The sequence below is a fragment of the Agelaius phoeniceus genome, chromosome 32, assembly GCF_051311805.1.
Source record: "Agelaius phoeniceus isolate bAgePho1 chromosome 32, bAgePho1.hap1, whole genome shotgun sequence".
Taxonomy (NCBI): domain Eukaryota; kingdom Metazoa; phylum Chordata; class Aves; order Passeriformes; family Icteridae; genus Agelaius; species Agelaius phoeniceus.
In genome coordinates, this window is record NC_135296.1 from 2,558,947 (window position 1) to 2,582,915 (window position 23,969).

The 23,969-nt window shown below is 52.3% G+C and overlaps 1 protein-coding gene across 1 annotated transcript in view; it reads right to left on the reverse strand.

The window, feature by feature from the left end:
- LOC129133495 (hydrocephalus-inducing protein homolog) overlaps positions 1-23,969 on the reverse strand; it is a 48,715-nt gene that overhangs the window by 17,462 nt on the left and 7,284 nt on the right. Inside the window, exons 6-9 of the mRNA XM_077192232.1 lie at positions 23,881-23,948; positions 21,354-21,586; positions 20,441-20,541; positions 15,297-15,440 (exon numbers count right to left, since the gene is read on the reverse strand). Coding sequence (XP_077048347.1) covers positions 15,297-15,440; positions 20,441-20,541; positions 21,354-21,586; positions 23,881-23,948 — 546 coding nt within the window. The remainder of the gene's footprint in view (positions 1-15,296; positions 15,441-20,440; positions 20,542-21,353; positions 21,587-23,880; positions 23,949-23,969) is intronic.

A 23,969-nucleotide genomic window follows, 5' to 3' on the forward strand; every position in this document is an offset into this window, starting at 1 on the left:
GCAGGACAATGCAGCTGCAGCTCCTGGAGCCATCTCCTCAAGCTGGAACATCCCAATGCCTACAGACCCTGTGAGTCCAACTCTGAGTATTTCTGGTGCAGGGGAGGTGAAATGCTCATGAAGCTCTGACACGCTGAGGGGTTCTGATCGGTCATAGAATATTTCCAAGACAAGGAATTTGTAAAAATTGAGGAAATTTCCAAAAACTTTTCACTGAGTTTCCTACTATTGGACAACGGCAGGGAAGGGAAGATAAATATTAAATCTTGACTATGAATTCTTTCTTATGAATTTTGACGTGTGCCTTAGAAATCCAAACTGTTTCTTTTTAGTGATCAGTAGGAGATCCCTAATGTGCTTTCAGCCACTCTACCAGGGCCAGCAACAGCATCCCCTTTGCTGGAGCCATCAGGCTCAGTCTGAGCTGTCCTTTCTCCAAGCTGCAAACAGAACCTGCCCCCAGGCAGTGCCCTGCAAACAGGCAGGGTTCTGTAGGGCCAAGGAGAGGGCACAGAGATTTGGGCTCTGTGAGTGCTGGCAGGGAGAGATCAGGCACAGGGAAACACCTGCAGGAGGAAAATCTGCAGGAAGCAGAGAGAAGATCAGGCAATGAGAGAAAACAAAGCCCAGCAATGCTGTGGCAGGGAGAGTTTAGAGATGCCCACAGGATCCCCTCCAGTGCAGCCCCTCCCTCTGAACAAGCCCCCTCCCTCCTGTGCCCCAGCCAAGCCTCTGCCCTCAGGGCCGGGGCTCCAAGGCGTGCAGCCCCTCCTGTGCAGGCAGAGCTGCAGCAGAGCCGTGGGGCAGCTCTGCAGCCCCGGGCCCAGTTCCCTCTGCAGAGCACAGGGCTGGGAGCAGCTGCCCGGCCCTGGGGGCTCTGGCAGGGGGCACAGCTGGCTCAGGGTGACGCTGTCCCCAGTGCCTGGCTCTGGGCAATGCTGTCAGTGCAGCCAGGGAAGGAGCTGCATCTCCCTTCATCCAGTGCCATCAGAAGGACACTTGGAAGTCTCCCTGAGATTTCAGTCCAAGCTGGGAGCTTCAATCCAGGGTGCAAACCTGTCCTAGAGCATCTCTGAGTTATAAGACTGATGGGGAAAGGCAGAGGTGTTGTGACACTGAAAATGCTTCTGGGTTGGTGAAATGAGCAACGTGAGTCCTTGGCTACAAATGTGGAGCTGGGCTCTGGTGGAAACATCTGCTCTCAGCAGTATCTGGGGGTTTGTAAGACAAACTTGGGAGTGTGAACATCCTCCATTTGAGAAAAGTGAATGCCCACAAAAACTCCAAACAGAATGAGGGGACAAACCATCTCCCCTCGCTCTCCACTCATCATCTTGACACAGAGAATTCACTCTGTTCTCCCAGAGGGCAAAAATAATGCTTAGGGTTTCTGATATCCAAGAATACCAGGAGAGACATGGGGGGGAGATTAAAAAGAAAATCATGCCCATGTATGTTAAAGAGGATGGTATATGAGAAATGGCTTTGATTTTGGTTATCAGTATCTCTTCCAACTCTTCACTGTCCTTTTCTCCATGAACAGGTGCCCATGTGCAGCCCCAGCAAATGTCCAACAGCGGCTGCATCAGGCACTTCCTCCTGCTGGCATTGGCAGACATGCGGCAGCTGCAGCTCCTGCACTTCTGCCTCTTGCTGGGCATCTCCCTGGCTGCCCTCCTAGGCAATGGCCTCATCATCAGCGCCGTAGCCTGCGGCCACCACCTGCACACGCCCATGTTCTTCTTCCTGCTCAACCTGGCCCTCGCTGACCTGGGCTGCATCTGCACCACTGTCCCCAAAGCCATGCACAATTCCCTCTGGGACACCAGCAACATCTCCTACACAGGATGTGCTGCTCAGCTCTTTTTCTTTCTCTTCTTCATTTCAGCAGAGTTTTCCCTGCTGACCATCATGTGCTATGACCACTACGTGTCCATCTGCAAACCCCTGCACTACGGGACTCTCCTGGGCAGCAGAGCTTGTGCCCACATGGCAGCAGCTGCCTGGGCCAGTGCCTTTCTCTATTCCCTGCTGCACACAGCCAATACATTTTCCCTGCCCCTGTGCCATGGCAATGCCCTGGGCCAGTTCTTCTGTGAAATCCCACAGATCCTCAGGCTCTCCTGCTCCAAATCCTATCTCAGGGAACTTGGTCTTCTTGGTGTTAGTGGCTGTTTAGGACTCGGTTGTTTTGTGTTCATTGTTTTCTCCTATGTGCAGATCTTCAGGGCTGTGCTGAGGATCCCCTCTGAGCAGGGACGGCACAAAGCCTTTTCCACCTGCCTCCCTCACCTGGCTGTACTGTCCCTGTTCATCAGCACTGCAGCATTTGCTCACCTGAAGCCCCCCTCCATCTCCTCGCCATCCCGGGATCTGGGCCTGTCAGTTCTGTACTCGGTGGTGCCTCCAGCCCTGAACCCCCTCATCTACAGCCTGAGGATCCAGGAGCTCAAGGCTGCAGTGTGGAGACTGATGATTGGATGCTTCAGGTTGGTTATAGGTGTTTTTTCCTTTGTTTTATTTTTTAAACTATTTTCCACAAAGAAATGTCATTCTAGGTGCCATTTCTCATTTTGTTTCTCTCCACGTTCCCTGTGGCCACAGACTGTGTCAATGAGTGGCTGTGCTCTTTGTGGCTTTAAAGGAATGAAAGGATCTCTCCCAGCAAAGTTTTCTGCAGAGATGCCCTTTTGTTGCCTTCTCTGGAGCTGCAGCAGCAATGTCTGTGTGCAGAGCTGGGGGCAGATCAGTGCTGACCCAGCAGCTGTGCCCAGCAGCAGCAGCAGCACTTGGTGTTGCCAGTGCTGCTGCCGTGGCCCTGCCCCGCTGCCCTGGTGGCCCTGGTGTTGCTGCAGGGCCTGAGTGCTCTCGGGGTCGGGCACAGCCCTGGGGGTGGCAGTGCCGGGGCTGCAGCAGGGACAGGCCATGGGCACTGCTGGGGCAGCGCTGACGCCTCAGCCCAGGCCCTGGGGGCTCCAGGCTCCTTGCCCAGGCTCTCTCAAGAACACGGCCAGGCCAATGCTCAGCACAGAAAACCCCCGTGAGCAGCCCCAGGCTGGCTGTGGGCAGGCTGGGGGCAAACAGCATGGCTGGGGCTCTGCAAGGGCCCTGGGGCAGATGGGAAGGAGGAGCAGAGCAGGGGCTGATCCATCCCCAGTGCACTGCACAGCCCAGGGCAGAGTCCCAGAGCGTCCTCATGCAGCTGCCAACAACATCCCCCCTCTGCAGCCCTGGCCTCTCCCCCAGCACACACAGGTGGCCCATCCTTGCAGGCACAGACACGGCAGCACTGGCTCAGCAGCCCCTGTTTGCATTGCACACAGCAGGGCCAGCACCCCCATGCTGTTGCTGTGGGGACATGAACCTGAGGGAGCACAAATGCCATCAGCCCCTGGGGCCAGCAAGGGCTGGGGGACACCAGGGAAACCACTCAGCTTTGTCCTGGCCTCTGCAGTCAGCCAGAAAGTTTGTTCCCATCAGCTGGGAGTTTCCTGTGCCACTGCAGACACTGTTGCTCAGAGCCAGGGCTGTCTGACAGCCACCCCCAAACTGCCCTCAACATTTTCTTTGTGCCACCTTTGCTTTCTTTAATCTTTCTGCTGCAAATTTCTTCCTCTTGCCAAGCCCTGTTCCCTCCCCTGCAAACAGCCCATCCCTGGTTGCCCTTTCCTCTCTGGCCCCACTCCCCATTGCAGTTCCTGACTTGGCACCATGGGAACTTCCCCTGGGAAGCAGGATCATCCTACAAGTGCTGCAGGAATGTCCTGCAGGCTCCTGCAGTGCCTGGTGCTGCTCCCTTGCCAGAGGCACCCCAGGCCAGGGGGACACACCTGGGCTGCTGTGTCTGGCTCTGGGGCTCCCTGTTCTGGGCAATGAGGAGGAGCTGCAGAGGCTCTGCAGGACTGACAGGATGGGCTTTGGGGCTGGCAGGAGAAGCTGAGGGACCTGGGCTGCTGGAGCTTCTGAAGAGGAGGCCCAGGGCTCATCCTGCAACTTCCCCAAAGGTGGTTTCAGAGAAGCCCAGAATCAGCAAGGTTGGAAAAGACCTTGGAGATCATCAAGTCCAACCTGTGCCCAGACACTGCCTTTTCTCTTTTCTCCCCTGAGCCTCCTCTTCTCCAGGATAAACAACCCCAGCTCCCCCAGCCACTCTTCACAGGACTTGTGTTCCAGACCCCTCCCCAGCCTTGTTGCCCTTCTCTGGACATGCTCCAGCCCCTCCAGGTCCTTCCTAAATTGGGGGCCCCGAAGTGGACACAGCACTTGAGGTGCTGCCCAACCAGTGCTGAGCACGGGGGAAGAATCCCTGCCCTGCTCCTGCTGGCCACACCATTCCTGATCCAGCCCAGGAGCCATTGGCCTTCTTGGCAACCTGGGCACACTGCTGCCTCATGTCCAGCCTGCTGTCCATCAGTCCCTGCAGGTCCCTTTCTGCCTGGCTGCTCTCCAGCCACTCTGTCCCCAGCCTGTAGTGCTGCAGGGGTTGTTGTGGCCAAAGTGCAGGACCCAGCACTTGGACTTGTTAAACATCACCTTGTTGGATTTGGGCCCTGCATCCAGCCTGTCTAGGGCCCTGTGCAGAGCCCTCCTACTCTCCAGCAGATCAACACTGCCAGCTGACTTGGGGTCACCATGGTTCCATGAGGCCCCAGAGTGTCTCAGTGGTCTCCATGATTCCATGAGGCCTCCCAGTGTCACAATGTCCCTTTGGTTCCATGGGACCCCTTGGTGTCACAAAGTCCCTTGGATCCTTGGGTCCTGCAGTGTCACAATGGTGATGTGGTCCCCCAAGGCCCTGCAGTGTCACAATGGATCCTTGGTTCCATGAGGTCTGGCAGTGCAGCAATGCTCTCCTTGGTTCCACAGTGTCACAATGGCCTCTTGGTCCCAAGGGCCACCACAGTGTCAAACATGTTTCCTTCATGCCAGGAGTCCCTGAGGAGCAGCCCTGGCCCCTTGGTTCCATGGGGCCCTGCAGTGTCACAATGGCCCCACCATGACACCAGGCCCTGCTCTGTCACAATGTTCTGCATGGTTCCACAAGGCCCTGCAGGGTCACAGTGGCCTCTTGGCTCCATGAGGCCTAGGAGTGCCACAGTGAATTCCTTGGTGCTACAGTTTCACAATGGAGCCCTGGTGACACAAGATCCTGCAGTGTCCCCAGGGACCCTTGGTTCCATGGGGCACCAAAGTGTCACAATTGTTCCCTCAGTTCCCAGAGTCCTTGCAATGGAGCAATGGCCCCTTGATTCCATTGTCCCCAGGCTCTCCCAAGGGTCTCCTTGGTTCCTCAGTGTCACAATGGCCCCTTGGTTCCACAAGGCCCTGCAGTGTCACAGTGGCCTCTGTGGTTCCAGGAGGACCCAGACTGTCACCATGGACTCCTTGCTTCCATCCAGCCCCACAGTGTCACAGTGGCGCCTTGGCTCTGTGCTGCCATGTCGCACACAGTGTCACCATGGTCCTCTTAGTGCCACCAGGCCCTGCAGTGTCACAATGGCTCCTTGCTTCCCCAGGGCCCTGCAGGGTCACAATCATCAGAGAATCAGCCAGGCTGCAAAAGACCTTGGAGAGCATCCAGCCCAACCTGGGACCCAACACCACCTTGTCACCTAGGCCATGGCATTGAGTGCCACATCCAGTCTTTCCTTAAACACTTCCAGGGATGGGGACTCACCCACCTCCCTGGGCAGACCATGCCATTGCCCCATCACCCTCTGTGTGAAGAATATTTCCTAATGTCCAGCCTAAATGTCCCCTGGTGCAGCTGAAGGCTGTGTCCTCTTGTCCTGTCACTGTTCCCTGGGAAAAGAGCCCAACCCCCACCTGGCTGCACCCTCCTGTCAGGGAGTTGTAGAGAGTGATGAGGTCTCCCCTGAGCCTCCTCCTCTCCAGGATAAACAACCCCAGCTCCCTCAGCTGCTCCTCACAGGACTTGTGTTCCAGACCCCTCACCAGCCTTGTTGCCTTTCTCTGGACACGCTCCAGCCCCTCCAGGTCCTTCCTAAATGGGGGGGCCAGAACTGGACACAGCACTCGAGATGCTGCCAAACCAGTGCACAGCACTGGGGAAGAATCTCTGCCCTGCCCCTGCTGGCCACACCATTCCTGATCCATAGGAGTGCTAGGGGTTGGATAAGGGAAATGGATGAGAGGGGGTGGGAACAAAGTGTTATTGATTGTGAGCCATGAAGGGTCTTGATTTTTATCTCTTCACACAGCATTAGGAGGTGCTGGGGTCAATATCAATTGGAAATTGCTGATACCAATCTATAAAAGGAAAAGAAAACTTAAACAGGCAAAACAATTCTCTCCGCATTATTTTCAATATAGCATATTCACTTTGAATACACTTCTGAAATATGTCTAATAAACCACAGAAGACTTGAAAACTTCAATTATTCCCATGGGCTTTTCTTGTTCAGGGGTTTCAAACAAATATTTATGAGCTTTTCTCACTGAATTCCTGAACAGCTCAAAAAAGACAAGGCCTCTGGAGTAGTGAAATTCATCAGCAACCTCCAAATGGCTGAGGATCCATGCCCATGAGAGCAGCAATGAACAGAAATGGGCACAGCTTTGTGGCTGCCCCAGCTTTGGCATGGGCCCTGGGCCTGGAGCAGGAGCAGCTCTTGAGGGCCCCAAGGCCGCAGCTCTTGTGCTGCCCTGCGCAGATGGGATGGCAGCAGGGGCTGCAGAGCTCTCAGCACCTCAGCCCGAGGGGAACAGGGCAGCCAGGGAGCCTCCTTTGGCCTTGGCCAAGCACCTTCCCCCATGGCTGGGGCTGCGTCCTGTGGCAGCTGCAGCTGCTGCTGTGTCCTTGGCAGGGGCTGAGGCCGTGGGGTCAGTGCCCAGAGCAACCTGGCCTGAGCAGAGCTGTGGGGCCAGAGCCGGCTGGGCTGGGCTGGGCTGGGGAGAGGCCCTTGGTGCTGCCCAGAGCTCAGGGCAGCTGGCAGAGCTTGCAGGGAGCTGGGCTGGGCTCAGAGAGCCCGGCCCAGAAACCATCAGGGTCCATCTCAGCCTGGCTGAGCATGCAGGGGCAGGACTCAGGCCAGGCCTTGTGGGGCAGGGCCAGCGCCTGTGCAAGGCATTGCAAACAGGCAAGTGGCCCAGACAGGAGGCTGCTCTGTGCCCTTGGGGGCATGGACAGAGCAGGGAGGGGGCCCAGGACATTTGTCAGCACCAGCCTCTGTGCCCAGCCCTTGGCAGCCCTGGCTGCTGAGCCCAGCTTTGGCCTGGGCTGAATTTGGCTGTGGCCCAGCTCCATCCTCCTGTGGGGCTCAGGGCCTGTTCCCGGCCATGGCCAGCCCTGGCCGGCCTCTCTGCTGGCCCAGAGGCCAGCACAGCCCGGGGCAGGGCTGTCTGTGCAGCCCCACAGGTGCCATGGGCTCTGCAGGAGCTGGCAGAGGCTGCCCAGCAGGGAGGCCATGGGGCACAGAGCCCCAAGGCTGCTGTGGGCACCACGGCAAAGGGGCCGCTCCCAGCCGCAATGCTCCTGGCCTGGGCTGGGCCTGCACAGGGGCTGGGCCACCATGGCTGGGCCAGCACAGGGCCACAAAGGGGCCACGCAGCCGCTGCCGGGGCTGACAGCAAGGCCAGGCACACACAAGCAATTGCTGAGCATGGCCTGCGCTGGCCAGGCCTGACTGTGCCAAAGGCAGAGCTCAGCTGCCCTTGGGGGCTGCAGCCACAGTCCAGAGCCCAAAGAGCCTCCATGGCTGTGCTGGAGACCAAGGCTGCAAGAGGGAAATGCAGGGCTGCTGTGGGATGGGGAGGGCATTGAATTCCAGCACACACCTCAGCTCTCTGATGATCCTGGCACATGCTAGGCCCTGTTTCAGACGGGAGCAGAGCAGATGTTGATGGGACAGGAACCCTGCAGGGCTGGCAGGGACCTGCAGCTTGCAGGGTGCTCTGCTCTCCCTCAGGTGCTCTTGGACAGATCCAATCCCAGCTGGGCACCTCAGGGCACAAGTGGCACTGCCTGTTGAAGGGCACACAACTGCTGTCTGCCTCGAAATTGGCACAGGTGTTAATACCTGTTGGTTTCATAATACACAAGCAAATTATTTATTATCTGGGTCATTATAGTACTTTTAACAAATGGCAATATTTTTCCGCCAATGTCCTGGTTTGAAAACGACGCGAGTTTTTTGGGATGCTGTGGTCAAACCAATAGGTGCTCAGATTTGAATATTGGCACCTGGTGTGGCCACTGAGGACATGGATACACCTCTGAGAACACAGGGGGTTAAAAGCAGAGAACTCCCAGGGGGAAGCTCTCTTGGGTTCTGTCTGTGAAAGAGGTCAGAGCTGCCCTGCCCGGCTGCGGGCTGGCAGGGGAGGGGAAGCCATGCGGCCGGGTGAGGTAGGCCGGGCCTTGGACAGAGAGGGGAGGTGAAGGCCCCTGCAGGATGGAAGGGTGGAGGAGCACTGAGAGGGAGCAGGCAGCCCCCCCCACCCCCCATGGGGGAGAAAGAGAGAGAGGGAGGGAGGGAGGGAGGGAGGGAGGGAGAGAGAGAGGGAGGGAGGGAGAGAGACAGAGAGACAGAGAGACAGAGTGAGAGAGAGAGCCTGTGCCTGTGCCACCTTAAAATTTGATATGTTGTGCTGCCAGCATGGCTAGGTGAGAAAGAGAAAGGGGGGGAAGGGTGGGGGGATGCAGCGAAAAGGTGCCCAACAGGGCAGCCCTGGGAGTTCTGGACAGGCAGAGCCTGAGATTTTTAACCCTTTTCTTGGATGATGGAAACCTTACAAATGCTCATCCTTGAATGAGAAGAGAGATAGAGATGAGATAAGAGGAAATGGGCCAGGAGAGACGTTTAGAAGACTCTTGGCTGAGAGGAGGTGATGGAGTGGCCTTTGGCTGGACTTTTCTTGTATAGCCATGAACAGAACCATTTTTTTCCTGTGACACAGAGACTGCATCTAGAGGGAGGCAATGGCTTGGAGCCAAGAGAGCATAGTGATGTTATGTGGAGGAGTGTGTGAACAGAGACAACAGGTGAGGAGGGCAGTGGTGCTCTCTGTCTTCATGGAAGAAGAAGATCTCTGTTCTTGAGACCCCTCGGCCCCAGGGGGTGAATCTGGGGGGGGACAGGTGTCCCAAAAGTGAGAGTCTGTGCTTTTTATGGAACTGGGCAAAGCATCCTTAAAAGGGGAACCCTAGAAGCAGCTCTGGTCCATGTGCAGTGGTGAGAGCACTGGGCATGGAAGGAAGAGGTCACGATGGCAAATGCTCTCCAGGCAGTGCCACGTGTGATATGGAAACACACAAGGTCTCAACTGTGTTTCCAGGGGAAGCCTATGGTACAAGAGGGACTCCTCTCTTCTTGATGAACGGAGAACTGATTATCTAAAGGGTGGTGATGGACTGAGAGTTGGTGATCTGAGGGGTGGTAACTGAATTGAAAGTCCAAGGTTTTGTCTGACTGTGATGTATTGGGAATTTGGTGGGGGGAGGAGGAATGTTTGGAAGGTTTTCATCCTGAGTTCTGTGTGTTTCTTTTACATATTGTAAGTTAATAAAGTTGTTTTTTCCCTTTTATTCCTCAGCTGGAGCCTGCTTTGCTCTATTCCTGGTCACATCTCACAGCAGACACCAGGGAGAATGTATTTTCATGGGGGCACTGGCATTGCGCCAGCATCAAACCGTGCCACCTTTGTAGCAGATGATTGGCCCGTCTATAACTCAGAGCTCCTCCGCACCACAGGTAAGAGACCCAACCTGGCAGATACTTGGGACAGGTGGACAAAACTGCTGCCCAATGCTCTAGAGCAACCCCAAGAACTGGACCTGTTGGGGTCCTCCAAGGCCACATACTGTGTCAAATTTTACTTTAGATGCCTGAAAAATGATTGGCCAGAAATGGACTGGACCAAAAACACATACCAAAAAGACATATCAGCAATTAACAAAGCCTATAACTATCCCTATGGATAACTATCAGCTATATTGAAAAGCAGTAAATGCAACGCCTTATTACCTATCAAATTTTAACATGGTCTGATTTCTTTAACAAGAAGGCTAACAAATGTGCCATATAAAATGATGCCAGATACAGTCACAAAAAGCTGTTGGGTTGTTCAGCAATATGCTAAATTGCACGTTATTATATTTATTTTCCAGTAACCCGGCACTTTAAAAAGCCTTACTGCATTTCTGTTTCCATGGAATTTGCAGTTACCATGGGTTTTTCTCATAACTGATTTACTTATAATTCTAACATGCTTGTTACAACTTGAATCCCTCCAGTGCACCATCATGCTGTTATTTCACTTTTGGCTTATTCACCTTTAAGTAGTCTTTTTGTGTTAATAACTTTGGACAAAATTACATCATTGCATTATCTATAACTTTTAAGGATGTTCATTTTAATGCTGTTAAATTGAAGCCCAATATTGTAAAGCTCAGTTATCTTCTGTTAAATTAAATAAGGCAAAGGTTTTTTTGTTAAATTTTGGTAGATTTAATTTCTGATAAGTTTCAATATTACTAAGTTTGCACAATGATCTATTCCAGTTTTTATGGGTCCAGTTATGTTTGGTATTACTAGTAATTAACTTTGAGTTCTCTTGAGTGCACTTTTTGTTCTACTAAGGTGATAATGACATTAATTTGAAATCCTTTTAGGGCTGAGTTTACGTTCCTCTTGTTAAGCTCCAGCACTGTCCAAATAAATTTCTGTCAGGTTTGAGTGTTATTTAATCTGAGGTATCATAAATTTTACTAGTGAGCTGTTCAGTGTTTTCTTTGGATGCATTTATTCTGTCATAAATATATCAATCTTTGTATTACTGTTTTTATAGCCAGCTTTTCATTTGCTTTACCATCTTTTGGTGTAATTATCTACAAGAGACGGGTCGTTTCAGGATCCTCCTTTTGTTCTCTAGCTGCTTATGTATCTCTCAGACCAGACTACCCCTCTAGCTGGGCTCTGCACTGTGGCTCTGTGGTTTGACCCAGTGCTGTCTCATCATTTTTTAAGTATTTTTCAGAGTTCCAAGAAATGATATCTCAGCTTTGTGGGAAGCCTCCTCTAAACTGATGGTATTGTGACATCTACTCTAAGTAATCAGATGCAGCCCCAATTATTATTACAGAACCACTCCAAGAGTTTGCTGGGTTTAAAGCATCTCTATGCTGAGGGAATTTTGGAGGAGACAGCTATTGCATGGTTCATTAGTCTGTCACCCCTAGACCTTTACTCCTAAGTGCTAATCTCAAGAGCCTTGTTTTAAATGATGTTTAGGGAATTCTCTCCCACTTAGAGCTTGGGTAGTGGCCAGGCCTTAGCTCTACCTGGACGGGAATTTGCCAACAGACCCAGATGTTTTCTGCATCAAAGCTAGATTTGAGTGGCTTTGACTTGGCAATTTGACCCTCTAGACATGACAGTTGAACTCTTTTTAAAGGGAGCTTGGGAATTATTATCTGGAAATAATTCTCCAAGTCCCCACTGAATCGAGGTTTGTCAGCTGTTTGCAGACTCTGGGATGATGGTACATTATTGCAGAGATTGCTATTTACCTAATTCCACCTATGTTGTTAGCTTTGTCTGCTATTTGAAATATTCCTGATTGTTGTATCCAAATTATTCCTAATTGCTCTAAGTTTCTTGTCCACTGCATGTATTATTTTGCTATGATGTTTCTTCATACTCATAACAAAAGGCATGCATCTCATTCTTAAGAAACAATAAAGAAAAGGAATGTATGCCTTAAGAACGTTCAAATAATGCAATATGTACATGAGAAATTTGGACGACTAATCAGTTTGAATAATGCAATATTTACATGAGGAATTTGGAAAAAAGATCATCACATCTAAATCCCAATTGAGTGTACCACAGTGAAGCCTGATTGATTCATTAACTTCAGGAGAAGATGTGCCTGTGTTTCATCATCCGCAGTTCAAAGCAGTCACCTGTTCATTCCATCAGATACTGATCAGCTCTGAAAAAATGAGGCCCAGTGCAAAGAGAAATAACCTCATCACCTTGCAGCTTTTGCTTCAAAGGTTTCCTTGCAGCCTTTGTGGCCAGAGCAGGAACAGGAGGAGGACTGCCCAGACATGGCTGTGTCTGGAAACTGACAGAGGCATTTTGCCAACAAAAGCCTCCTGGCATCCTCATGGTACAGTGCTCCTACGAACCTTCTTCAGTTATTCCCTGTTCCAGCACCCAGGAGGACATTCAGTGATGTCAAAGATCAACATTTCCAGCTCACAGACTTTCTCATACTTCTCAACTCATTGGAAACAATGGTCATTTCTTTCCATTTCCCTAAGAGACATTGGACATTATTCTTTTGTTTTCTCATGCTGCAAAACCCTGTGTCAATGACTTGATAGAATTTGGTAAGTTTTGTTGATTGTAATTGGTCTTTTATCTATCTTAGCCCCGTATCTAACAGATAACCAGTGATAACCTTGATGAGATAATACCCTCACAAGAGTGAGCTCTTTCAACATCAGAACATAGGAGCCTTTTTTAAATGAACAAAAAGGGGGAGATGTCATAGACAGGTAGAATAATGATAAAAGAAAGGCCATATGAAATCAGGCCTTGTTCTGCCATGTTAATAGCTGGCCTGTCATCTCTTCTGAGTACAGCTAAGCAGTTACAAGTTCCCATGTGAAGCTATTGTGAGAATGAGACTTTGTGACCAATCTATTCTGAGGGTGAAAAACAAATACACCTGCAACAACAAGGGATTTGTCCCATGAGAATCAGTGAAGAGAACAGGTAAACAATACAATAGAGAGATTTGATGCACAAGTAAAATCTATTTTATTAACCAATAATAGAATAACTGGCAAGAAATCTATGAACTAACTAAAGTTGCACACAAGGTCCTTCAAACTGTAAAATGAGTTGTATGAATAAAGAATAAAGAGTTCTCCAGCTCAGCTGGGTCCTCTGGGATTTCAGTTCCCCCCTTCTTTGAGGCTTTGTGTTCCCTCTTCTTTGGGGCTTTGGGTTCCTTCTTCTCTGAGATTTTGGCTTCCTTCTTCTGTAAGATTTTGCTTTCCTTCCTCTCTGGGGCTTTGGTGTCCTTCTTCTCTGATGCTTTGCTTTTCTTCCTTTCTGATGCTTTGCTTGCCTTCTTCTCTGGGGCCTTGGTTTCCTTCTTCTCTGGGATTTTGGTTTCCTTCTTCTCTAATGCTTTGCTTTCCTTCTTCTCTGGAATTTTGGTTTCCTTCTTCTCTGGGGCCTTGGTTTCTTTCTTCTCTGGGGCCTTGGTTTCTTTCTTCTCTGGGATTTTGGTTTCCTTTTTCTCTGGGATTTTGGTTTCCTTCTTCTCTGGGGTCTTGGTTTTCCCCTTCTCTAGTTTTGGAGGTTGCTTCCCCACAGAGACACCCTTCTTTTCCTGCTTCTGCCTCTCTTCATCCTTCTGCCTCTCTTCCGCCTCTAAGGCTTTTGCCTCCTCCTGAAGCTTTTTACCTGACTGCTTCAGCTCCCTTCTGCAGACAAAATAAAACAAAATAGAAAACATGGCTGAGAGTCACCACCAGAAACTTGGGCTCCCTAGTCCTGGATGGCCCTGCACTTCATTCCTTGACCCTGAAGCCATTTCCATGAATTCTTCTCAACCCACAGAGGTTGAGAAAATCCCAAGTGAGGCCATTGGTGAAAGGGGACCTCCAGGACCAGCCAAACCTAAGTTTTTCCATCATAAGCTCCTGACTGTGCAAGTTCCCTCTTAAGGCACAGCCAGACCCCTCCAGCCCCTGCCAAAGGGTGATCCACCAGCTCTCTGTGCTGGTGCCTGAAAACGCCCTTTGTCTCCTGGCTTCCTAGTTTAGAGCAGAGCTGACATCTGCTTATCTCTCCTACAATTCTTACTCAGCTCATTCAGCCCCCTTCCTCCTGGGCATAGCTGAAGCATGATTTTAGAGAGTTCAGACTTCAGCTGAGGCTTAGAAGCAATTCCCATTGATCAGGATGTAAGTTAGATAGGCAGACCATAGGTTAATGATTATGAGATGCTTAAGCTGGAGCTGATTGTTCTATTGTTTACCATTAGGAGCTTCTTTCTAGAAGGAAGTGGAGGAAGTGAACTGTTATAAGAACATCTTGAAACCAGGAGAACAATGGTTAGCACCTGGGCTTGATGTCAATCAGACACTAAGCAGGGGCCTTGGATCGTGCCAGAGGGTCACAGAGACCTGATGAAGACATTCCTGACTTCATCCCTTAAGACCACGGACCCAGTTCGAGACCCAGTTCAAGGGAAGAATTGCACAGGTGTGAAGGACCAATGACCTCATTTGAATACAGAGCGGGGATGGGAGGTGCTGGGCTTGTGCAGATGTATTGTATGTAAGATCTTGGGCAATAAAGAGAGGACAAAGAACCTTGGACAGCGCGGTCACGCCTTTTAGGGACAGCTCTGGTGCCTCCCGCCGGTGTTAATAAACACACCACTGCCTAACTTTATTGGTTAGAGAGTCTCTGTCCGTGACCTTTGGTTTTAACGACTCCTAGCCTGCTCCTTCATGAGAACAATCCTATCAGTCAGAAAGCAAAGGCTGCAGGAACTCCTCTCCTGCAAGACAGGCTCTTGTCAGCCAGATTTCCTGCTGGAACCCAGCTGTGACCAAGCAAACCAGTGCTGGCTGCCATGGAAACCATTGGAAGCAGCCTCGTCCCTCTCCTCCCCATGCAACCAACTTCAGCCTGGCCTGAAGAAGTCCTGATACACAGGCTGGCTTGAAGCAGCCTCCACTCCCAGCTCCACCCTTGGCCTGTGTGTCCTGAGCTGGGCTGCCTTGCTGGAGCTGAGCTTCTCCTGTGCTTGCCCACTGCTGCAGCTGCAGGGGAGCCTAAAGGACATGAGCTTTTCTGGCTGCTGTCCCACCATAAGGAGAACCCTGGCAGATCAGCATTGCAAGGACTTCATCTGGGGCAGGAGCAGGACCCAAAGCAAGGTTTGCTCTGTGCCCCACGCCTGCCCATACCACTATGCCACTGTTTTGGTGAAGAAGGGAGGTGATGAAGAAGATGCCACTCAACACCATGCACTTCAAGACACCTCTAGAGGCAGTGCCAAGGCAAGTCCAGAGCCCAGCTCCCTGCAGGCAGCAGCTAAGCCAGGAGGGCTCAGCACTCAAATAGAGAAGAAGATGTTCGGTCTCAACAGGAGAAGGTAGCCAGGGAGCTCAGAGTGGCCATCCCTATGTTGCTGCTGGCCTTTGCTATGCAGCACCTCTGAGCTCAGAGTCCTTGGAGCAGGGAAGCCCTGCAGGGACAATAACCCATGGCAGAGCAGGAACCTATGGAAGGCTGACTCACCTCTCCCTGAGAGGGGACTGAGAGCCACAGTTGATCCACCGGGGGCTCAGGGAGGAGCTGACACGTGAGACCTCCCCGGGCACCAGCACCTCGTAGCTGGGGCCTCCCTCCACGTGGCACAGCTCCGGGACATTGCAGGTGCTGCTGAGGTGGCCAGAGAAGGTGGAGGAGACCTGCTGGCTCTCTCCTGGCTGCAGCACACCTGACACTGGCAGGATACTGAAAGCCTGGGTGGAAGACAGGAGAGATTGAGGTGCTGAGCATGGAAATGGATGCAGAAGAGCATCTTGGAGCAAAGTGCAGCTGTAGCCAGAGGGGCCTATTCCCCAAACACTGCCAGAATCACCCTCACCGCATCCTGCATCCATGCCACTGACCAGTGCAGGGACCATGGGGAAAATCTTCTCCCATTGTCACGGGTCAATGCATTAATTAGTACATTACATAAAAGTGACTTGGGATGTCTCCTGGCAGTAGGAATTCTCTCTGATGCACAACTTGCCTTTAAAAAGTTTCAAAACTTCCTGCTTTTAGAAAAGGAGGAGACTCAGAGTGAGAGCTCTTGGAGCTGAGGGAAGGAGCCCAGCCCAGCTCATCTGACTCCTGAGGCTCTTGCCCTCTCTGATTTAAATGCTGCTTTCTCAAGGTGCTACAGCAAAAGCTCCTGCAAAAACTTCCTGTGGAGCACCTGAGGAGTTCCAGGGGGAGCAGTGCCCTCCACAGGTGCTGCACAGTGTCCTCGGGCAGCCCTACAACGTGTCCTGCATGGCTCTCCAACAAGCAGCTGCTTCAGCAGCCCTTTGTGATGGGCCTGCAGGGATGGGAGGCCCCTCTGTGGCCAATGCTGAGGGCCCCCAGTGGCACTGGCAGCTCCAGCCCTGCTTGCCACACTGACAATGGGCAAGTGAGACAGATTCCCTCTTGCCTTCTCCGCTCCCAGGGGAGTGTGCGCCACATCCAGGGAGCACCTGAATCCCTCCAAGCCTTGTGGCAGGTGAGGGTTTTCAGGAGTTGGGGCTGGCACCTGAAAAACAAGCCATTTTCTGTGCTGGGAGGAAGAGACAGCCACTTTGCAAAGTCTCCCTTTGTAAGACAGCTTCAGGGCCAGCAGTGCAACAGCAGCTCTGGGTGAAAGCAGAGCCCTGCAAACAGGGAGTCTGGCTGCCTTGGGAAGAGGCTCCATGGAGATCAGGACTCATCCCAGCTTGCTCTGGGAGGGAAGCTGGAGGTGTTACCATGATGATGCAGAGAAAAGCCTCATCTTACATTGGGAAGGAAACAAGGCAAAAAAATCCCACACTCAACACAGGTCTGTAGGATCTGAGTCAGCTTCTCCAAGGAAAACTCTCCTATTTCTCCCTCCCACTCAGCCCATGTCCAGCCACTGGCCCTGCTGCCCAGCCCGCTGGCAGGGCACAGCAGAGCAGGGCAGCAAAAAGGGAGCTCAGCATGAGCAGGACTTGGTGCTGGCAGGCAGGGGAGGCAACACAAGCACTGGATGTACAAGAAAATCTACCTCTGCTCCTGAAGAGTGGGTAAAATCCTGCACTTCTTTCAGGGCTCTGGCTGTATCCTCCTGTCCAATCCTGAAGTGCCTCCATTGAGATGCCAGGGAATCCAAACTGGTTTTCTTCTCCTTTGGTGGCTGGGGTTTGAATTTAGGTGGGTAGAGCTCATCTCTGGAAAATAAGATAACTATGAACAGGGACCTGCAGTGGGAGGGAGGGACACCTGCACAAGCAGCTCCTGGCCAGGATGCAGCCCCTGGCTGGGTGCTGGCACGTTGAACTGAGAAATGGCTTGGTCCAGCCCTTCCCAATCCAGGCTGGAGCAGGTCTGTTCTAAAGGCAGCCCAGGGATGACACTGAGGTGCTGCAGCAGCTGCAACTGCTTGCATTGAGCAACTACAGAGGACAGGCATGAACACCTGGTGGGGATGCAAAAAGCACAGTGGGACAGGGAAAGACAGAGAAGGCAGCAAAAAGGTGAGATTTGAGGCACCGAGGGGCAGACCCAGCCAGTGCCCAGCCAGCAGAGCCCCCCCAGTGCCCAAGGCCAGAAACTCTGCAGCTCCACCAGGGATTTATCAGGAATGTTCCCCTGACACTAATGGGGGGTTGGTTGACATTTTCCAACACTCCCAGGCGACTCAGGTCGCATTCCCCATCCATCCATCCATCCATCCATACATACACAGGCTGTGGTGCTGGGATCCTGCCAAGCTCTGCCAGCCTTGGGCTTGGGGAGATTTCTGCCAGATGTCCTGAGCTCCGTAATTGTACTCTCTGTTCCAGGAAGCAAGCAAGAAAGATTTTAAAAAAACCCAAAACAAACAACAGAGAAACCTAAAAAACCTTCAACAGCTCAACCCTGCTCAAGTTATTTCTTTAGGGAGAGCTACCACTCTCCAGCTGACATGCTGGGCTTTTGGGGAAAAAGAAAATTACATGTTCATCTCCAAACTGAAAAGTATTAAGGTAAGAGAGAACCTTTCAAACTAAAAATTATTGGCCCAAAGCTTTTACCTTTGCAAGAAATCTCTAGTTAAGACCGGGCTGACAGTTAAACAACTGGTTCTTCTGGTGGGGAGAAAACCTCCTCTTTGAGGGAAGCAGCCTGATAGTTGAAAGCAACTGCTTTGTCAAACTTCAGGCTCCCTGGCACAGCCTGCATTGCCTGTCCTTCCTGTTCACTGATTTACAGGCAGTGTCACAATGGCCCAGGTTCACATGTTTGGTGCCATCCAGGGAATTTGGCATCGCCATTTCCATATGTTTTAATAGAAGTTTAAATCCTTGCAACCACTCTTCAAATGTCAGCTTTCCTTTATTTACAGAAAGCTCAAGGTTCCCAGAAGTCTTCTGACGCCCTCTTTTGTGCTCAGAGAGATGACATTTTCAAACAGATGTTTCCAAAGTTAACAGCATTTGAAAGAAGAATGAACTGAAATGCCCCTGGATTCCAGCTTAGCCGAACTCCATTCTGTGTCAGACACTGAGATTGCCACCTCTAAGGCAGGAGCTGTTTGTGCCACCCATCCTCCTGTCCTTCTCCCCAGCAGCCTGGGCCTGTTTTCCCCGGCAGAATCCCTGTCCCTGTGCACCCTGCCAGGAGCAGTTGCACACAGGCACACATCTCCCCTTGCCCTCACCAGTGGGTTTCTCTCATCCCCGAACACGCCGATGACAACGTTGGTGCGATGAGTGCCCAGGGCCTGCACTTCCACCACAACTGGGATCTCTGCTGTGCTCTGGGGCTGCACAATCCCACAGGGCTTGGGGCTGGAGTAGAGCACAGCAGAGTCCTCCTTGCGTTTCTGGAAGGGACAGAATGAAATGCAACTTCAGAGGCACCTCTGAAGAAACTTTAGACTCCTTAACATCCACGGCAACAGCAACTGAAACACACGTTTCAAACTCCCCAGCACAAAGGTAAAAGGCACAAACAAGATGCAAGAATTGTAGGCTTAGCACTCCCAGGGGATCCTGCAAGGAGGCTGCCAGCACAGGCATTGGTGTCAGTGGATGCAGCAGCTTTTCACAACCCTCTAAGATCTCCCACAAGAAAACACCCTGAAGACCAGAACATCAACTGTTTCCTCAGGAGCTTCAACTGCCTCCTAAAGTTTACAGTCAGGTAGGATCCTGCTCTCAGCAGATCTTTAGGACTGAAGAGAAACCAGCAAGGTCTTGTCCAAACCCTTTTTTCCCCCTTAATAATCTCCTCAGTAATATTTGACAGAAGGAGGTGGATGTGATGCCAAACCTGGGGAATGAGCCCGTAGCAGCCAGGAAGGTGGCTGGGATTCCTAATGATGAGCTTCCTCTCATATGGCACCTTCAGGTGGCACTCATCGTACAGCAGCACTTGGGGGGACACTTGGAGCTCAGGAACGAGACATCTGGGCAAAGAGATGACCCCAGGGGAATCAGAGATACTGAGAGAATGGAGAACGTTTCCCCCCAAAGATTGTGAAATGGAGCAGAACACATTGGTCACTGTCAAATGCACACTGAACAGCCCTACAGGGATAAATTGCCTTCTACCCCTTCCCACTCCAACATGTCTTGTCAAGGAGGGGCAAACCCTGAGAGGCAGCACCCAGAGGCTGCCCAGTGCCCCAGGCAGAGCACTTTGAGCCACAGCTGCCTCAGCCCCTCCTTTACCCAAGAAGGCTTGCAAGGACTCCTGGAACAGTCCCAGTGAGCCACGAGCTCTGGGGGAGCCTTCCCAACAAGGATCAGTGCTCCCTAAGGCTCAAGGAACACACAACTCCAGTGTCTCAGTACAAATGACTCCCTTCTCTCCCATGGTGCTGTTGCCCTGCCTGAGAACTCAGCTCTTTGCCTCAGCCTTGGAGGGCACGAGACAGCAGCTGCCCCACAGAGTGGCTGATCAGCCCCTGCCAGGCCCTGCAGCTCCCTGGCTCCTTCACTGCACAGCTCCAGGCCCTGCCTGGCCCCAGCTCCACCTGCTTTACAGAATGGCAGCCCAGGCACTGCCTGGATGGCTCTGCCTGGGACAGGGAACAGCACCAGGGAGCTGCATCCCTCTTGGCATTCAACTGACACCCACAGCAGCACAGCAGCATGGAATTCTGCTGCAGCAACAACGACTTTTGGTCTCAACCCTGACAACATTAAAGCTCAAATTGGGAAGCAGAGGGAAGGAGAATAACTGGAGCTGACCTGCCACATCAAGGGCTGCTTTCCCCTCGTAAGACCTTGCCCTCACCACTCTTGCTGGGAGCCACTTCTCCCCTGCCATGTGCCCTCATGGACAGAGCCAGACCCTGACTCTCAGCAGGCTGCTTGGTGTGGCCCAAACCAGTGCACGGTGCTCACAACCAGCACAACTCCACCTCTTGCAGAAGAAGGAGAGGAGGCCCTCGGGAAATTTGTTCCACCTCAAGCACCAAAAACCAGGCCAAGAAATGATATCATTCCTGGTGCCCTTAGCAGAGGGCCCAGGACCGTGTTGGCTGTGAGCAGGGGTGCTTTTCACCACAGGCTGCTGCCCAAGCACTGCTGTTCCCATGTCCAGCTGGCACAACATGAGGCCATTAAGCAGCATTTCTCCTTGGCAGCTGCAGCCAGCAAAGCCTGTGCGAGGCAGCGCCTGGGGGGCCAGGCAAGGGCTGGTACCTGGCTGTGAGGATCAGGGTTGCCACTCCCTTGCCAATACCCTCCAGGTCCACCAGCATTCTCCTGTAGAACTCCATCACCGTGTTGGAGCACAGGGTCACCTGGTGGAAGAGAAGAACAGTCAATTCTTCCTTACAAAAGCTCATTACCCACGGGTGATATCCTCCAGTTCGTGAGGGAGGATTTGGCCTTAATTCTTCTGCTGCTCCATGTGTAGAGCACAGTCTCAGAGTAACAAAAGCCTTCTGGCAATGCCAGATTTGTTAAACACCCCTTGCTATCAGGCCACAGGTCACCTACATTAAAACATTAGACTAAAGCTCTATGCACCACTGCATTCAAATTAAGGGGCCAATTTTTCATCTACAATGAGAAATGCAACTACAATGACATCCATGCAGAGGAAATCTGACTTGAGCACAGCGAGTTCAGCTTCACAGGAGGAAGCTGAGGGCAAAGTGTGGCCCAGGAGGTGCTGGGCAGTTCATGGCTGCAGAGTTTTTTGTCCCCACTGGAGATTCCTGCAGTGAACACACATCATTCTGCTCCCCAGGAGAGGGGAAATGAGACCAAGAAGAAAAGCTAACTGCTTTATCCAATGACATCTCTCTAACGGCCACCTTCTGCCCTCATCCTTGCTCTGCCCACTTGCAATCAAATAAATCGCTCTCAAAAACACAAGAATGGCTTCAGGCCTTGACCATAAGGTATGTGACCTCAGCATATGAATTTGGAAACCAAACAGTGCTCCTTGAGGAACATCCCGAGTAAGCCAGCTAGCAGAGGCCTCCCAGCAGTGCAGATCTCTCACTGCCAGGATGCTCAAAGCTGGCACCAGAGCTAAAGCCCTCCCACACCGCAGTGCAGCTTCAGCCCTGGTGCTGCAGCGTCTGTGGCTGGGCTCTTGCCGTACCTCGATATCCTGGTGTCCCTGGGGCAGGATGGTGCCTTGGCTGGGATTCATGGTGAACTCCCTGGGCTCCACATAGAAATGGATTCCCTTCCTCCAGGCCGGGTCAGTGTCCCTGCGGATCTGATCCACGCTGTCCACAGCCGGCTGCGTGCCATCGTCCGACATGCGGAGCTGGAACGTCAGGGGCACCGGGGAGCTGTTGGTGAGGCGGCAGCGCCGCGTGTAGGGAAAGCCTGGGGAAGGACACAAATATCCATTCAGGCACCCATTAGGGCATGATCCTGGGGGGAATATCCTGGCAGGATGAAAGTGGGATTGGAGTTGAGCTCTTTATTAGCTGAACTACAGCTCAGCGAGAAGCTGCGTGAGGAATGAATCCTCACTGAGTTCCCTTTGACACAGATTCCAGACTGCAGCCTTGAAAATGCCCACTCCTAGCCCTGCTCAACACTGCAAGCTTCTCTCTTTGTGATGGGGAGGAGCTCCCTCACCTGCCCCAAACCAGCACCAGTTCTCTCTCAGTGATGAGTGTGCACCCAGACCCAGCATTTACTCTGAGAATTCAAGCTGTCAAATTCCCTCGTCAGCCTGCCAACACTCCCACCGTTTTCAAGATATATAAACAGTGAGTCGTCATTGAGAAGAAGCTACAGCAAAAGGAAGTGAGGATGGAATCAGGAACTAGAACGTGATGCAAAGCACCCTAATGCAGCTTGTCTCTGCAGGACCCTTAAGGCATCTCTTGGTTTGGGCCAAACTGACTGAGCACGTGACAGCTCAGAGCCCACTCAACTGGGGGCACACCCAAGCCTTGCTTTGAGATTAGCAATTAGGAACCAGGTCCCACCTCACCCAACAAACGGGGATATCACAGCCATGCTGCTCACTGTGATTGCTGCCTGCAAGGGTTTCCCCCACTCTAGCTCTGAGATTTGCTTTCCACCCCACAAAGCCAGAGATACAGCCACTCATGGTGGGGATGTCCTGCAGAGCCCGCAGAGCAGCCACAGCCTGCTCTGCAGTGCACATCTGGCTGGGCTGGCAGCTCTGTGGGGAGGAGACTTCTCCCCAGGCCTGCTCACCAAGAGTCACTGGAACACAGATGGGGAGAAAAAACAACTGCAGCTGCAGCCCAGAGCTTCTCTGTGCCCATCCAAGTGACCACTGCCAGCTCCAGCAGGGACTCCAGCAGGGAGGCAAAGAGAGGCACAAAAAGGACAAACCCAGATGTCAAAACCTCAAATGAGACTGAGGCCAGCACATGCAGACAACAGTCAACAGTTACAAAGAAGCAAAGATACAACAGCTGCCTTCAGCTGAAGAGACCTTAGGAATGAAATGGCATTCAGCAGGATCAATCTCCTGCTTCAGAACCATATTTCCATCTGTTGCCTTTCTTGTTTCATTTCTTCAAAAGGCAACTTGACAAGTGCCTCTGTGGTGATGCAGGCTGGGGCAGAAGCAGCTCAGGAAAGGCAATGAGTTTCCATCAGAAAACTTTCCATCAGAAGTTCATGAACTTCATTGTTCTGGGTTTAGGCTTGGCAGTGAATGTTGCCCTTGGTCTGGGACGGGGGATAGGGGTTTGGGGGGGTTTTGGCCCTGGGCTGGGCTTTTCCCTTGGGGGTTTTGGGAGTTGTGGCGTGATGCCGTGGGCGGCTGTGCAGTGGGAGCTGAGGCTGGGCAGGGAGCGGAGCTTCCCTTCCTCCCGCTCGGGGATCGCAGCTCGGCCGCTGCTGCTGCGGGAGGTTGTGTGCTTGGCCCGGGACTGCCCTGGCTGCAGCTCAGCGCTGCCATCGACCCTGCCTGCCTGCCCCGCTCCTGCCTGCTGCTGCTGGGCACTGCCCACATCCCCCTGCCCTTTGGGGGTTTGCAAAAGGAGCATTCCCTTCCCTTCCCTTCCCTTCCCTTCCCTTCCCTTCCCTTCCCTTCCCTTCCCTTCCCTTCCCTTCCCTTCCCTTCCCTTCCCTTCCCTTCCCTTCCCTTCCCTTCCCTTCCCTTCCCTTCCCTTCCCTTCCCTTCCCTTCCCTTCCCACACCGGCTGGGAGGGGATCCCTGCCCTGCCAGAGCCCACAGCTCCTCCTGCTGTGACCACAACTCCACCAAAGGGGAAAAACGGGACTTGGCCCCTGGGAAACCTCTGTTCTTGCCTTCTTGTCTGTGCTCTCCTGAGATAGTCTAGGAAAGAACTGTTATTCCTTTTCCCATAGTTTTGCCTGGGAGCCCTGTCATTTCAAAGGGATAATAATTGGGAGGGAGGGGCTCATCTTTCCATTGCAGGAAGATTCCCACCTTCCTTGGCAGACATCTGTCTTTTCAAGCAGCACAGAGACACCAGAAAATACTGACTTTCTATTCCTTGCTCCTATTGGATTTCACAATGGCAAAATGCCCCCTGAGGCAGCAGCCCTGCAGCCCTGCAGTTGACAGCCTGAAGAGGCTGCTGGGGCAGACCAGGAGTGAGGGATGCTTTTCTGTTGGAAGGCACAGATCCCTGACGCTGTGTCCCAGCCCAGGCAACACTCACCAAAGGAGATGTCCCCGAAGTCGAGCTCAGGGAGGTCGAAGTGTACACTCGGTGCAGTGACGCTGCCCCTGGAGGCCGAGGACAGAGCA